General features: G+C 51.8%; 1 protein-coding gene across 1 annotated transcript in view; it reads left to right on the top strand.

The window, feature by feature from the left end:
- The first annotated feature begins 3,654 nt into the window (after positions 1-3,654).
- ATP2C2 (ATPase secretory pathway Ca2+ transporting 2) overlaps positions 3,655-15,304 on the top strand; it is a 78,745-nt gene continuing 67,095 nt past the window's right edge. Inside the window, exon 1 of the mRNA XM_054511234.2 lies at positions 3,655-6,159. Coding sequence (XP_054367209.1) covers positions 6,109-6,159 — 51 coding nt within the window. The 5' untranslated portion in view covers positions 3,655-6,108. The remainder of the gene's footprint in view (positions 6,160-15,304) is intronic.

Below are 15,304 nucleotides of genomic sequence, written 5' to 3'. Positions count from 1 at the left end.
GTGCATCCAGGTTGCTGAAGGACTACTTTGGTTTTTGTTTTGTTTTGTTTTGTTTTGTTTTTGTGTGTGGAACGTGAAAGAGAAAGTGTCCAGCGATTCATACACAAGCTGTATAAAGTGTGCCTTGGTTACCCCACACGGGGGGTGGGGGGATGGAGGTTGTGACCTTCCCACTGAAGGACTAGAAAGACGACTTTCTCCAAGAATGTCAAGCCCGACAAGAGACAGATCTGGTTTCCATTTTGGGGAGTGAGGATCATGTCTGTCCATGGCAGGCACGAGCCACTTTGTGAGATTTGTGCCCATGATTACAGGGGTTGCAGCTTGGGTCACCCGTGAAACCCCCAGTAGCCCCCCAGCTCCTGGAGGGTTGATCTCACTGGGCTGGAAGGGAGCTGGGCCTGAGGTTGGCTGAAGCCTCTGGGGGTGGGGGGTCCACTGAACAGCCACACTGCTCAAGACTGAGGGCACAGGGCTGAGGGACTGTCCACTTTGTGCCGACGGCATATAGTGGAAGCAAACGGGTACAACCAGCAGAGACTTGAGCGTGCCCGGCACTTCCTCCATCTGTAAATTGCACTGGCGCGCTGCCCCTCCGGAGCAGGGAAACTCACCAACTTCCCCACTGCCTTGTCCCTCCTTCATTCCCTCATTCACACATCCATTCTGGCAAGAAATATTTACCAAGCATTAACCACACTTGCCTGGTGAATCCAGGATGCCCTGTTTTTTCACCTTTCCATGTCCCTGAAGTTGGGATGTGTCATAGTCGTGGCCTCCAGGCAGCGGGCGTCATTGCCCACACACGAGTATGTCAGAACAGGTGAGACATAAGCAAGCTTCGTGGAAGCTTCCAGGAACAACGGAGGAACGGCCTTCTGGGAAATTCTGTGTCACTAGCACTCTCGGGGTTGCACAGGACCATACTGGCAGAAGGACTCGGACACTGGCAACCCGGAGTGGAAGAGCGATTGGATTCGGAAGAGTTGGATCCATACGTGATGACCTCCTGGGAAATACCTTATCCCATCCATTTCACTTTTATTTCCTTTGTGAGGTATGCATAAGAATGGTACGTGACGGCTCTGACACTTGCTGGCTGCATGACCCTGCCCAGGTCATTCGCTGTGCCTCAGTTTCCCCATCTGTAAAAGGGGGGTGAAGTTACCTCTTGATGCTGCTAGGAGGGGTAAAAGCGTTAGTACCTACGCGGCTTTCAGCGCCTGGCTCGCAGTACGTATGTGTAGTGCTCCCTGCTATTGTTGTTACTATTATTGCCTCTAAGGAAGATCTGACGGCCCCCGCTTGGGAAGACAGGGCCTCACCTGGGCTTGAGGGGCGGCAGGACCCAGGCATAGAGTCTCCCAGTTCTCTCTGTCTTCTCTGAGTAGAGTGATTGTCTTCCCCATGATGTGAGATGTGGCCCCGGCAGCTCCAGACTCCATCCTGGACACCCTGCCCCCCCCAGCCCCCAGCCTGCCACCCCTCTGGCACCTTGGGGAAGGCACCCATTTCTGGGCCCATCAACCGAGGCCAAGGGAAGGCTGAAGAAAGAACTGGCAGCTCTGCCATTTGCAATAGCAATGAGCGGAGCGGTGGGATGGTGCACCAGGAGGGGGTCCTGGGAAAACACACACGTCGGGGGCGGGCAGTCTCCTAGATGTCCACACCAGAGACCTCAGTTTACAAAGGAGGACAGCAGATCGCAGAATGTCTTGTGACCTGTCCAAGGTCGTACACAGCCAGGCAGTGATAGGTGGGCAATTAATCCTCAGGAGGAACTCCTTCTGCTCCTAGCCCTTGCCCTACATTATAACATTACTCCTCACGGCAACCTTACCATAGAAGCCAGCTCCTTCTGAGCACTTACTGGCTGCAGGCGCCTCTGGGAGCCCTCTACACACACAAGCAACTCATCTGAACTCTCCCAAGCCACGAGGAAGACCCTATCAACACCCATTTTACAAGATTAGGAAAACTGAGGCACAGAGCAATAAAGTCACCTAGCAGGTGTCACACAGCTTGGTAAATGGCAGGGGAAGGATGCAGACCTAAGTGATCGGATCCTAGTCTTTGGGAGGTAGGGATTTTTTTCTTTTTCCTTATCAAAGAGACTAAGCCTGTAATTTGTGTAGTTATATGAACACATAACAGGTACTGAGATTTGAATAAAACATTTGACTGATTATGACATTCTCCTGCCTACAGTCATTCAGGGCAGAGAGATATTCCATGCTTATTGTTGTTCTCCTAGGAAGTACAAATTACAGGAAGCCTTTCTGGAAAAGATTGTAGAAAGGAAAGAACACATTTGTTCTTTTTTTTCTCCCCATTAATTGTCAGAGTCAGATTATACCTTATACTAAGGTTGTCTACCTGTTTTTTTTTCTTATTTAAAAATCATTTTTAAACACTCTTTATTTGCAATATATGCATATATTGCATAAATGCAATAAATTGCATTTACCAGACACACGAAGAGACCAGCGGTACGGGGAGGCCCGCCTCCCCCGAGGTGACAGCTTGCGTAACTAGCCGCAGCGCCACCAGGAAGATGACCCTGGAGCCTCTGCCGAGCTTGGGAGGTTTGCTCTCGGTCCACAGGCTGAAGCAATTCGCCCAAGGCCTCGCGGCTTGGAACGGGCCTATCAGGAGCCCCACCTCCCATTTTTCTTCTTCCAGAACTAGAGGAGGTCAGCTCCGTTTCTCTGAATCCACAGTCTGGAGTTTTCTCTCTTGCCATATTGAAGAGGCAACAGAGGCTGCGGCCACTTCCATGGCTGCCTGGCCACTGGTCCACCGCCAAGGGGGCAGGGGTGGCCCGGGCTCTGAGAGGGCTGAGTCCCTTCTGACAGCAAATAGGGCCTCGGAGCAGGGCCTCGAGGAGGGGATGGGTTGCTGGGAAACAGCAGGCAAGCCCGGGGGCTGTTCCAGCCCTGCCTCCTGGATACAAAGGCCCTCGCAAGGCCCCTGAAAAGTGGCTGGACCCTGGGGGCAGCTGACGGCAGGGGCTGGCCAGGGGCCTCACCCACTGAGAAGGCTCTTCCAAAAGAGCAAACCCTGTTCCTTGGGTTGACCGACTTAGCTACAGTCTTTCCTGGGGCCATTTTCCATCTGAGCTGCCAGGATGAACGAACTCCCCCACCCCAAGTCTTTTCTAGAACATTCACACAGAGATCAGCAAGGTAGTCGAAAAAGAAGGCAGGTGGAGCCCTTCAGGTGAAGACAATGTAGGACAAATCCTATCTTAGAATCCCAGGAAAGGCGTCCTCATGCTTTCACCTGGGAAGAGGCGAGTAGGCCAAAACAGATTTCCTGCAATCACCTGTGGACTAGGGCCTAAAATTCCAGCATTATCATGTGATCTCTGCTCTGTCTTCACCTGGCCTTCCCCTCAGTGTCTTCGTCCCTCTGTGTCAAGTTCCCCTCTCCTTTCTTCTATAAGGACAACTTTCACTGGATTTGGGGCCCACTCTAAATCCAGGATGATCTCATCTTAACATCCTTAATTTAAGTATATCTGCCCTATTTCCAAATAAGGCCACATACACAGGTTCCAGGGTTCTGGGGATTAGGAGGTGGGTACCTCTTTTTGAGGGGGGGGTGTGGGGGGGGCACAATTTAACCAACCGTAGGGAGTAAGTTAGCTAACTTAGATTTGGGAAGTAGAGGAAAGGCATCTCAGGCAAAGGCACAGACCAGGGAAGTTCAAGGTTCAAAAAAGGGGGCCTCTGGGAGTGGGAGGACAGGGAGCAGGTCGTTAAAACAGGTGCCAGCCAGTTCACGGCTGGAGTTTGAACTTGACCATGAAAACAATGGGGAGCCACAGAAGGGTTTGCCTGGGTTATTGTCTATCTCACTGGACTCTCCCCACATCTCCGGGAGGCCAGTATGCGATCTTCATCTACAGCTGGAAACACTGAGGCTCAAAGAGGCGAAGTCATTCGCCCAAGAACAGACCATCAGGAAAATGTCAGAGAGAGGATTTGAAATCGAGCATCATGTAACCCCTTAAGCCGGAAGATGAACGCAGCAGAGCTTTGCGTGTCCACATAAGGCTGTTCGGGAAGGAGGAAGGGAACAGAGGTGAGATCCTGCAGGGACCAGACACCGGGCCCACCGCCCTATCCGAGAACGGTCTCCTGACGCTGGGCCTGGGCGACGCCATGTTGGTGTGCTGAGATCCCGCCCTGGCCACAGCTGATTGGCCCAGGTGTGGACCACCTGACTCGAGGTAAGCCAATCAGATTCCCCTATCCCCCGGCGCCCCTGAGTTTTTTTTTTGATGCCGGAAGGTGCCCAGGAGCCTGGCTCAGGAGGGAGAGACTTGCGCGTCCGGGTTCTGCCTCCGTGCCGGGCTGTGTGTCCTCACGAAACTTCTTGAACCTCCCCCCACTTCAGTGTCCTTCTCTGGAAGTCGGAGAAATGAAAACAGCACTGTCTTCCACGGCTACTGTGGGATACCGTGGAATCGGGTGGCGAAGCTTTTTGCCCAAGGCCTGGCACGCGGGAACCCCTGGGCAGATGGCAGCCGGCTCTGCTGGTTGTGTGAACAGAGGGAGGGGCCTCGCGGCTGTGCAGAGGCCACCTGCTGCCTCGTGTGTGAGGAGGAAGAGGAAGACGGAGAAGGAGCCAGAGAGAGAGACACCGTAGGGGCTCTTGACGGCGTTCCAGAACTTGAATCCAACTGATAAGAGCCTTGGCTGCCCTCCCTGTCCTGAGGTCCCAGGAAAGACTCCGTGGTTCCTGCCGCCCTGACTCGGGCCCAGGTTGGCATAAATGGGTTTCTGTTATTTGCAGTCAAAACCAAACCCAGACATGGGCGCCTGGGTGGCTCAGATGGTTAAGCGTCTGCCTTCGGCCCAGGTCATGATCCCAGGGTCCTGGGATCGAGTCCCGCATCGGGCTTCCCGCTCCATGGGAGCCTGCTTCTCCCTCTGTTTCTCTCTGTCTCTCATGAATAAATAAATAAAATCTTAAAAAAACAAAAACCAAACCCAGACAAAGCAATACAAAACACCATCCAAAACAACAGACACCTTGATTGGGACATTTTGGCAAAATGAAGCCCCCTTGGAATCCACCGGGACAGCCTTTGAACTGGATGCCAGGAAATTCCTGCCGCAGGCTTGGTTACCACATGAAGAAACCGGTCCAAGCGTATTGTGGGGCAGTCGCTGAGGCTCCTGAGAGGCCTCACCTCCCAAGGAACACGCATGTGATCTGCCACCCCGCATGCCACACCCACACGTCCTGCTCCAGATGGGCAGGCTCCTGGCAAGTTCCACGTTCAACTCAGGAACTTGTTGAACAGGTGCTTTGAGGTGGGAGAGTCCCCTGTCCATTGGGCTCTACCCATCCAGGCCCAGGCCGGAGAACGTGTGAGAGGGGAGTAGGCTGGGCCGTCGTGATTTCCCGAGTTACACGCCCAGATGAGTGCCTAACATCCATCACCTCTTCAACCATCGGGTTGGAAGGAGGCCATCATCTGCACGGATAGCGGAAAGGATTGAAGCTCGGATATGGCTGGCTTCTTGCTCAAGGTTATCCGGTCACTACATGTGGGAGCCAGAGATTTTTGTTTTGTTTTTTGTTTTTTTAAAGATTTTTAAATTTTTATTTATTTGACAGAGAGACAGAGAGAGAAGGAACACAAGCAGAGGGAGAGGGAGAGGGAGAAGCAGGCTTCCCGCAGAGCAGGGAGCCCGATGCGGGGCTCGATCCCAGGACCCTGGGATCATGACCTGAGCCGAAGGCAGGCGCTTAACGACTGAGCCACCCAGGCGCCCCTGTTTTGTTTTGTTTTGTTTTACATGAAATCAGCAAGATTGATCATTAACACCTTCACATATAAACAAGGTGTAGAAAAGTGGTATAAAGAACCTCTTGGGACTCACCAGCCAACTACCGTCTATACCCTCAACTTTTTTTTGCCAAGGCGGAGACTGCAGTATTTTAAAGTAAATCCTGGACATCCTATAGCTCACCTAGGAAGGTTCCAGAATGCTTCACTAACGGATGAGAATTTTTTTTTTTTTTTAAACATCACCATGTGCTCATTGTCACAAGACCACTAGTTGGGAAAGTTGGTGTTGGAACCACCACCCCATGTGTCCTGGGAGGAGGCAGACAGTCCCAGCCAAGTCCTGTTCTTCCAAGGTGAGCAAGTTCCCTAGAGCAGCAGTTCCCAAAGCAGGTTCCCCAGGCCAGCAGCATCACTAGGGAACTCATTAGAAATGCAGCTTCTCAGGCCCACCCCACACCTACTGAGTGGGAGACTCTGGGGTTGGGCAAGCAATCCCAACCTGTGTGTTTTAACACACCCTCCGTGGGACTCTGAGGCCAGCTCCAGCTCGAGAACTTCTGCTCTGGAGAAAGACACCCATGGAGGTGATTCCATACTTGCTTTTTGTCCGTTTATTCCTTATGCAGGTTCTAACTCCTGCCCCCAAAGGATGTTGAGGGGCTGGTCCTAAGTGGTATTGTCTTCTGGTTAGAATTGGTGACTCTGGAGCCCAGATGGTTAGTGGGTGGGATCTGGCTCCTCCCCTCACTTCCTAGGGGACCGTGAGCCCAAGCCTCCTCATCCATACAATGTGCAGCTGACAGGACGGGCCTCTTGGGCTGGCTGTGAGAAGGGCAAAGGGTAAAGTATAGAAAGCACCTAGAATTTTTCCCGGTGCACAGCAAGTGTTAGGGAAGGACCAGCTGTTCTTACCAAACGCGGGCGGCAAGGCCAAGGCAGGATGAGGAGGAGCCTGATTCTCAGGCGCAGGGCTGGGGGTGGGCCTCTGGGGAGGTGTGAAGGAGATTGGGGGGCTGCTGGGAAAAGTGGGGAACTCCCCTGAGGCAGGGAGGCTGCAAGGCAGTGACGTGGCAAGAGATGGAGGGGAAGGAGCTCACGGTTGCCCGGGGTGATGGGCTTCCCAAAGTCCCAGAAAGAGGACGGGAGGGGCCCGCCCCACTGTATGAGCTGTGATGCCTCTGGGAGCCCCAGGAAGGTTCTCCAGTCCTCCAGGGCTCAGCGGGGAAACAGGGACAAACAATCAAGGAGCGGGGAGGAGGGGCGGCGGGGGGGCGCCTCTGGACTCCAAGAAGATTCGGTGCCAGGGGGCTGGGGCTGGGTTCAGAGCAAACACCGAGGACAATCGCCCCGGGTGTGGTTGTCCCCGGCACTTGGACTGATCCTCTGCTTCCCTCCCCTCTGGAGCCTGCTAGTTTGTTCTTTATACTGATGAGTCTATTTCTCTTTTTGTGGTTTGCTTGCTTGTTTTGGTTTTGGGGTGTTTTTCTTTATTCTACGTATGAGTGAAATCATATGGTATTTGTTCTTCTCTGACTGATTCACTTAACACAACATCCTCCAGGTCCATCCGCGTCATTGCCAATGTCAGGATGTCCTTCTTAGAGCTGAGTAAGATCCCTTTGTCTGTATACACCACACCTTATGTATCCATCCATCTACCGATGCTCACAAGTTGCTTCCATATCCTGACTATGGCAAGTAATGCTCTAACAAACAGGGGTGTGTATATCTTTTCAAATTCCTGCTTCTCTTTTCTTTGGGTAAATACCTAGACATGGAATTACTAGATCATATCGTACTTCTATTTTTAGTTTTTTTGGGGAACCTCCATACAGTTTTCCACAGCTGCTGCGCCAGTTTGCATTCCCACCACTGGGTTTCCTTTTCTCCACATCCTCGCCAACACTTATTTCTTGTCTTTTTGATACCAGCCATTCTGACAGGTGTGAGGTGGTATCTTGTCGTCGTTTTTTCATTTCCCCAATGATGAGTGATGTTGAGCATCTTCTCATGTGTGTATTGGCCATCTGGATGTCTTCTTTGGAGAAATGTCTATTCAGGTCCTCTGCCCATTTTTTAAAAATCAGATTATTTGGTTTTTGGTAGTGTTATAAGAGTTCTTTATATATTTGGATGTTAACCCGTTATGCAATATGCAAATATTGTCTGCCATTCAGTGGGTGACTTTTTGTTTGGTTGATGGTTTCCTTCATTGTGTAAAAACTGTTTAGTTTGATGTAGTCCCACTTCCTTTTTTTTTGCTCAAGAATTTCATTTAAAAAGTACATTTAGGGACGCCTGGGTGGCTCAGTGGGTTAAGCGTCTGCCTTTGGCTGAGGTCATCGAGTCCCGCATCGGGCTCCCTGCTCAGTGGGGAGCCTGCTTCTCCCTCTCCCTCTACCCCTCCCCACTGCTCATGCTCTCTCGCTCTCTCTCAAATAAATAAAATCTTTAAAAAAATACATTTATATTTGCTATAAAAAAATCTAGGAATCTATCCATTAAAGTCTATCTTTAAATTCATGAGTTCACAAAAATATTTTTAAAAATCTAGTGGATCTTCTTCAGAGGATGATGAGGAACCAACGTGTTACTTTGAAAACCATTTCCTTTGAAATGGATCAAGCAGCGGCTCTACCCATCCTGTTCCAGTGGGTAACCTGGTTGGAAATGAGCAAAAACATCTCTTTGGGAAAGTATTCCAAGTGCTACTTTGAAGGAAATGTCAGGATTAGAATATCACGGTTTTGCCCAATGAATTAGTGAATCTAAACATTGAGAGCCAGTGAGTCCCAACATCACAAAAAGAGACAACCAGACATTAGGAGCCAGGGGGATGGCGTCCGAGCCCGATCCAGCCTCCGGATCACAATCACAGCACCAGTTTGTAGGAAGGTCGGAGGACAGAGGAACGTGCAGAGGTGCACTTGGAGTTTGTGATCCGCCAAATGCAGATGGTGGGGGATTGATTCTTTTTTTTTTTTTTTAAAGATTTTATTTATTTATTTGACAGAGAGAGACACAGTGCAAGAGGGAACACAAGCAGGGGGAGTGGGAGAGGGAGAAGCAGGCTCCCCGCTGAGCAGGGAGCCCAATGCGGGGCTCGATCCCAGGACCCTGGGATCATGACCTGAGCCGAAGGCAGACGCTTAACAACTGAGCCACCCAGGCGCCCCAGTGGGGGATTGATTCTACAGGCCACATGGCCTGGGTTCCTCAACAGGTAACTTGTAAGGGGGGAGGGGTAGATGGAGTGGCAGGCTGCAAAATGGCCCCTAAAGATGTCCATATGACACATGACCTCACGTGGCAAAAGGGACTCTGCAGATGTGCTTAAGTTAAGGATCTTGAGAGAGGGAGATCACCCAGATGGGCCAAGGGCAATCAAAAAGTCCTCGTAAAATGGAGGCAGGAGGGTCAAAAGGAAGGCGAAGCAGCATGAACAAGACGCCACCAGGCATTTCTGGTTTTGAGGATGGAAGGAGGCCTCATGAGCAGAGGAATGCAGTGGCTTCTAGAAGCTGGAAGAGATAAGAGCATGTATTGTCCCCTGAGCCTCTGGAAGGAGTGCAGCCCTGCCAACACTGGGATTTCAGTCCAGTGGGACTGTTTCAGACATCTGGCCTCCAGAACTGTGAAGACTCAGTTTGTGTCATTTTAGGCCACTAAGCTTGTGATGGTCTTTTACCGTGGCAACAAGCAATGAATGCAGATAGGAAACCTGTCGGTTAAAGAAATTCAAAGGACACACCAAGTTAGCAACAAGCACAAGACCAAACTAGAGTGGCGGGTAAAGAAGCCATGAACATGTGAACGTGAAAGTCAGGAGAATGGGCACATCTGTGGGGCGGGAGGTGGTTGCTGTCGGCGGAGGGCACGTGGCGGAGCTCCCGGGGAGGGTGACCATGTCCCACTCTCTGTCCCAGCTGGCTGGTGGCTTCAGGGGGTTCACCTGATAATCATTCATTAAGTTGCACCTTGGTTTTGTGTGTGGGGGTTGTTTTTTTTTTTTTTTTTTAGGATTTTATTTATTTGAGAGAGAGAGAGAACATGAGAGGGGAGAGGGTCAGAGGGAGAAGCAGGCTCCCCACTGAGCCAGGAGCCCGAAGTAGGACTTGATTCCAGGACTCTGGGATTATGACCTGAGCCGAAGGCAGTCGCTTAACCAACTGAGCCACCCAGGCGCCCTTATGTGTTTTTTTAAGACTGTTCTGTTTTGCACTTAACAAGGTAACCGTAATAACATTTGCGAGGATGGTTTTTTTTTTTTTTTAAAGATTTTATTTATTTATTTGAGAGGGAGAGAGAACGAGAGACAGCATGAGAGGGAGGAGGGTCAGAGGGAGAAGCAGACTCCCCGCCGAGCAGGGAGCCCAATGCGGGACTCGATCCCGGGACTCCAGGATCATGACCTGAGCCGAAGGCAGTCGCTTAACCGACTGAGCCACCCAGGCGCCCTTGCGAGGATGGTTTTATGGGGTAGAATCGGACTTCATCTGCAGCCACCAAAGATGGGCATTTTCTCCCGATTTTGCTGAGATTTCTTTTGCCAACAGTGCAGGAAATGGCACCGAGAGAAAAGAAAAACAGCTCTGCCGAGCTCATGACTCACATTGTACCCAGAAGCGGGGCAGAGCGGACTTGCCAGCGAACGGAACACATGTCCCTGTAAGCCTCAGTGCCCCCGCCCCAAATGCCACTCTCGGTGGTGGGGACAACTGTCCTGTGCTGTCGCTGCAGGTTTCCTGGCAAGACGGTGCTCCAGGTGCCCAGCATGGTGACGGGCTCCACGAGGCCCCGTTCTTGGTTCCTTCCCTCCCTCCCCTGCTTCATTTCCCTGCTCCCTCGGCTGGGGTTTCCTGGGGTCACCTCCCAGATAAAGCACTTGCTCTCAAACAAAGGTTTGCATCTGGGGAAACCCAAGGCAAGACACTAAGAGAAGGTTTAACCGGGTGGGAGGAGACACCCGGATGTAGACAATGTCTGTGGCTGTTTACCTGGCTGCTTCTGGCCCGGGCTGGCACCGCCCCGTTCCCAGCTCTGCACACAACCTCTGCTGGGTAGAGATATTTGGTGCACAGACAGGTGGGGGTCTGAAAAGGGCGCCTGCTCCCCGCCCCCAGGAGCATCTACAAATCTGTAATGGGGTGGCTGGCGCCCCCTAGCCTCTCCCCAGCCTGCCCAAGCTGACCGGGCAGCCCTGCTGGGGGCTGTCCCGGGCACACTCAGGACCCGGTAATTCTCCCGTGACCCGGTCATTCTTCATGAGCACCTGCAAGGTGTGTATAATTTTCTTCCTTTTAGAGATGAGAGAGGCCAAGGCTCAGAGGGTGAGATATGAGGCCCAAGGTCCCAAAGAAGTAGAGAAGCCATGAGACTGGGGCCTGGGTGCTCACGTCACACGACTGGCTTCCCACGGGACGGTGTGACACATGGCCCTGCCTGTGAACGGTGGAGGGACACCTCTGCGGGCGTTTCCTCCAGGGCTGTGCCAAGTGCATGGTTGCTGTGATTACTTGTCAGCCTGGAGCCCCGGATATTGTGCAACTGCCCCTCTCCTGGACTGTGCATCTCCTCCCCTTCTCCCCAGCCAGACTCCTCTGCACCACCTCCTCCCTGAGCTCCTGGCTAGACTGTCACGTGCCCCTTTGGGCCCCCGCAGGGTCCTGCACGCAGTGACATTGGGTGCGCGCCATGTGGTTTGCTCCTTCTCCCCCAGACCCAGAGCTGTCAGAGGACAAGGACTCTGTGTAACCCATCTCCCTGGTGCAGGCATGGTCCTCAATGTCAGATTGTTGAATGGGTGAATGATCGAGTGAATGAACGAGTGTCTGCATGGAGGCTTATAGCATGGCCGTTCCGTGGGCAGGTTCTCGAATCCAATTCCTGGGACATAAATTCTGTCTTTCCCACTTCTCCTAGCTGTGCGGCTGTGGTCAGATGACTCAACCACTCTGGGCCCTCAAACTGACAAAGATCTGCAGATACTGAATGTTAGAAGGGGAAGCCCCCAACACTGAGGGAGGGGAGCCCCAGAATGGGGAAAACGGATCCCAAGGGATCTGGGTGGGGGACCACGCTGCCAGCCACAGTTTCCTCTTCCGTGGCAGGGGGTGTGGGGGAAGGTGTGCGTGATGAGGATTACATGAGGGCAGAAATCTAAGTGAGCGTGGACCCCGGACCCGGTCAGCTGAGCTGTTGGCTCGTGTTGCTGTCACCCCACTTCGGCGGCCTCTCTCCTCTCCGCAGGTTCTAAGTACTTGTCGAATGAATGAACAAGCTTTCCTCCTGGTGAACCAGGCTCCCAGTGCCCCTTCTCGGCCGGGCTGGTTCCTGGAAGCCTCTGGGGCTGGGCCGGCGGGTACAAACGGCAGTGGGGCTGAGTGCCAGGAGAAAGCTGGCTGTTGTGGGTGTCCCTGCAGCATCTGTCGCACTCCCTGGAGGCACCCCCGTTGTCCAGAGGAACACGGCTGTTGTCCCTGGGCCTAGCCTCCCTTCTGCGTCTGAGGCCCTCTGTTGCCTGTGCCTACTGCTTTCTCATTTATCAATTCAGCCACATTGCGAGCACCTTTGTTCAGGGTTAGGAACAAAGCACGAAGGATCCACGGTCCCTGCTTGCTCTCATGGAGCTGACCGTCCACTGCGGGGCCAGCGGGGGCGGGGGGGTGCCCCGCAGGTAAAGGAACAAAGCAGTGAAGTCAGTGAACAACAACAGTGGGAGAGAACAAATCAGGACAGGGATCACGGGGCGACAAAGATAGGGCACCATTTCTTTTAGTTTTTGAACTTTTTCTTTTGAAATTATTTCAGATTCACAGGACACTGTGGAGATTGTACAGAGAGGCCCCGTGTCCCCCTAACTCGGGATCCCCCAGCAGTTGCTTCTCACATGGTTCCATGTTAGGTAGGTAGTAACTTCGGCACCATGTCAGAGCCGGGAAATGCAGCTACAACTCCAGTGGGAGGTTTCTAGCCATCTGATCCCATGCCTAGATTCCCTCAAATTCCCGCAAATTCCCACAAATTCCCTAGATTCTCAGCCAAGACACAGACTCGCTCCTTCCCACAGAGACTCCTTCTCCCACCCGCACAGTCACACCCACCCTCCTCCCCTTCAGCCCCAGACCCCACTTGGCAGCTCTCCATCTCCATGACGGTATGCCATCAAGAATGTTCTAGAAGCCAAATCATATCACTTGTGACTTTTTCAGATTTGCATATATTTGTCACCAGATTCTCCAGGTCTGTGCATGTGCTCCCCCTGCCCACCTCTCTCCGCTTCCCTCCCTCCTTCACCCCTAAAAACGTCAGGGCTCATTTCCAAAAAGGAACATTCTCTGACATAACAAGAGTGCAAAACCAGGAAATACACATCATATAATTGCATTATCTGCACACCTGCTTCAAATCCACTGATTGTTCCCCTAATGTCCTTTAGAGCAAAAGATACTTTTGTGTGTGTATGTGGCCCAGGATCTGATCCAGAATCACAGTGACGTTGATTGTTATAACTCCTTAGTGTCCTTTGATCTGGAGCATCCCATGGCCTTTCCTTGTCTTTCCCCGACACTGACATTTTTGAAGAGTCCACGTCAGTTTTTTCCTTGGATCCCCGTCATCCTGGGTGTGATATTTCCACACGATAGGATTCACGTTAAGCATTTCAGCAGGAACACCCATAAGCGAGTGCACTTTCCATGGAGCATCATACCCAGGGTCGCGCCGTGTCGTCTGCCATCGCTGGTCCCTCGGTTAAGGTGAGGTCGGCCAGCTTCCTCCCCTGTAACGGGACTGGTTTCCCTCTGTAATTAATAAGGAGCTTGCGGGGACATGCTGTAAGACTGTGTCAGTATCTTGTTTCTCGTTAAGCTTTCATCTGCTTTTGTTTGAATTTTAATAGAATTTTTTACTGACGCAAAATTTACCTAGAGAAAAGTACACAAAGTGCTCAATGAACTATTACAAAGCGAACAGGCAGCAGGACAATGTGAAGAACACTTTAATCAGGTGCTGGGGGCGTGCTTTCTGGGGAGGGGCTCAAGCCTGAGCCTCGGTGGAAGAAAGAGGAGTCCCTGTGGGTAGCTGGGGGGAGAGCAGGTCTGGGGAGGGACCCCGAGAGCCAGGAGGCAGGGTGCAGCCAGGGGTTGCTGGCAGAAGCCAGTATGAGAAATCTGATGTTCTTGTGAGGGCTCCCAGAGCCTAGGGGTGAGGTCCCAACGTTTCTGGAGGTGACCCCACAGGAAACAGAAGTAGGGGAGTAGAAAGAAGAGACAGGGAAAGCTGATCAAGGGTGTGTGCTCCACATAGGCACCCCTGTGAGCAACTGGATCCCGATCCTTTGGGAGGGTCCTGGGAAACTGCCCAAACAATCCTCAGGGCTCTCCCTGGGCCCGGGACATTAACACCGATTTCTGGCACAGCATATGCCAAAATAAAATCCTTCATGCAAAGAGCCACAGTAAGCAAGCTTCACTTCTGGGGTGATGCTGCCCTGCTAAGCCAAGGCTAGCAGGGCTTGGGTAGGGGAAGGGCACCCTCAGGTCACTCAGAATGTTGCACAAAGGACTGAGTTCAGGGGGAGCCAGAATGGGAGTAGGAAGACCATCACCTGTCTGTTCCCTGGCTAGGAGGGATTCCAAGACCCTCCTGAAGTTCTCACCCTCAGGGAGTGAGCCCAGGCCAGACTGCACCAAACCAGGGAAAGGAAGTTTCTGCCCCATTCCAACAGCTGCTTCACTAAGAACTCCCCACAAACCGCCGCCCCCCCACCTTCAGGCCACACCTTGCTTGGGAACCCTGGGGCCCTAGGAGTTTTCAAAGGGAGTCACTGGGAACTTTGAACTCTTTTTATCATATCAAAAAACCAATAGAAATTGTTCATTTAACTTCCGATCAGGTTTCCCAGTTTAACTACATATAAACTCATTCATTTTCCATTCAGTAAATACATATACAGGGTCTCCTTTTAATATACATCTTTATTGAGATAAAATTCATGTAACATCAAATTCACCGTTTCTATCGTTAACGTGCGCAAATCAGTGAGTTTATATATTCACAAAGTCTGGTGACCATCCCCTCTACTTTATTCCAGAATATTATCACCCCAAAAAAGAAACTCTATTATCTCCAGATTTCCCTTTCTTCCCAGCCCCTGGCAACCACTAATCTGCTCTCTGTCTCTATGGATTTGCCCATTTGGGATGTTTCATAGGGTTGGAGTCTACAGTGCATGGCCTTTTGGGTCTAGCTCCTTTCGCTCAGCACATTTTCCTGGTTTGTCCACATTGAAGCATGATCAGTACTTCTTGCCTTTTTTATGGCCGAGTACTATTCCATTGCAAGGATCTGCCACATTCTGTCCTTGTATCTGGGCTTTTTGTGCTCTGCACCTTCTTTGAAACTCATAAATGTAATAATGTGCTGTGAGTTTGTAGGATCCGCAGGGAGGGTAGGGATGCCCCGACTTCCCATCTCACCTGGTCCAGAGATCCAGAG

The sequence above is a fragment of the Mirounga angustirostris genome, unplaced genomic scaffold (assembly GCF_029215605.1).
Source record: "Mirounga angustirostris isolate CCGP_5_RB_7025 unplaced genomic scaffold, mMirAng1.0.hap1 SCAF_16, whole genome shotgun sequence".
In the NCBI taxonomy this organism is placed as follows: domain Eukaryota; kingdom Metazoa; phylum Chordata; class Mammalia; order Carnivora; family Phocidae; genus Mirounga; species Mirounga angustirostris.
The sequence above is the reverse complement of the archived record's forward strand: the minus strand, read 5'-3'. Positions and strand labels throughout refer to the sequence as shown.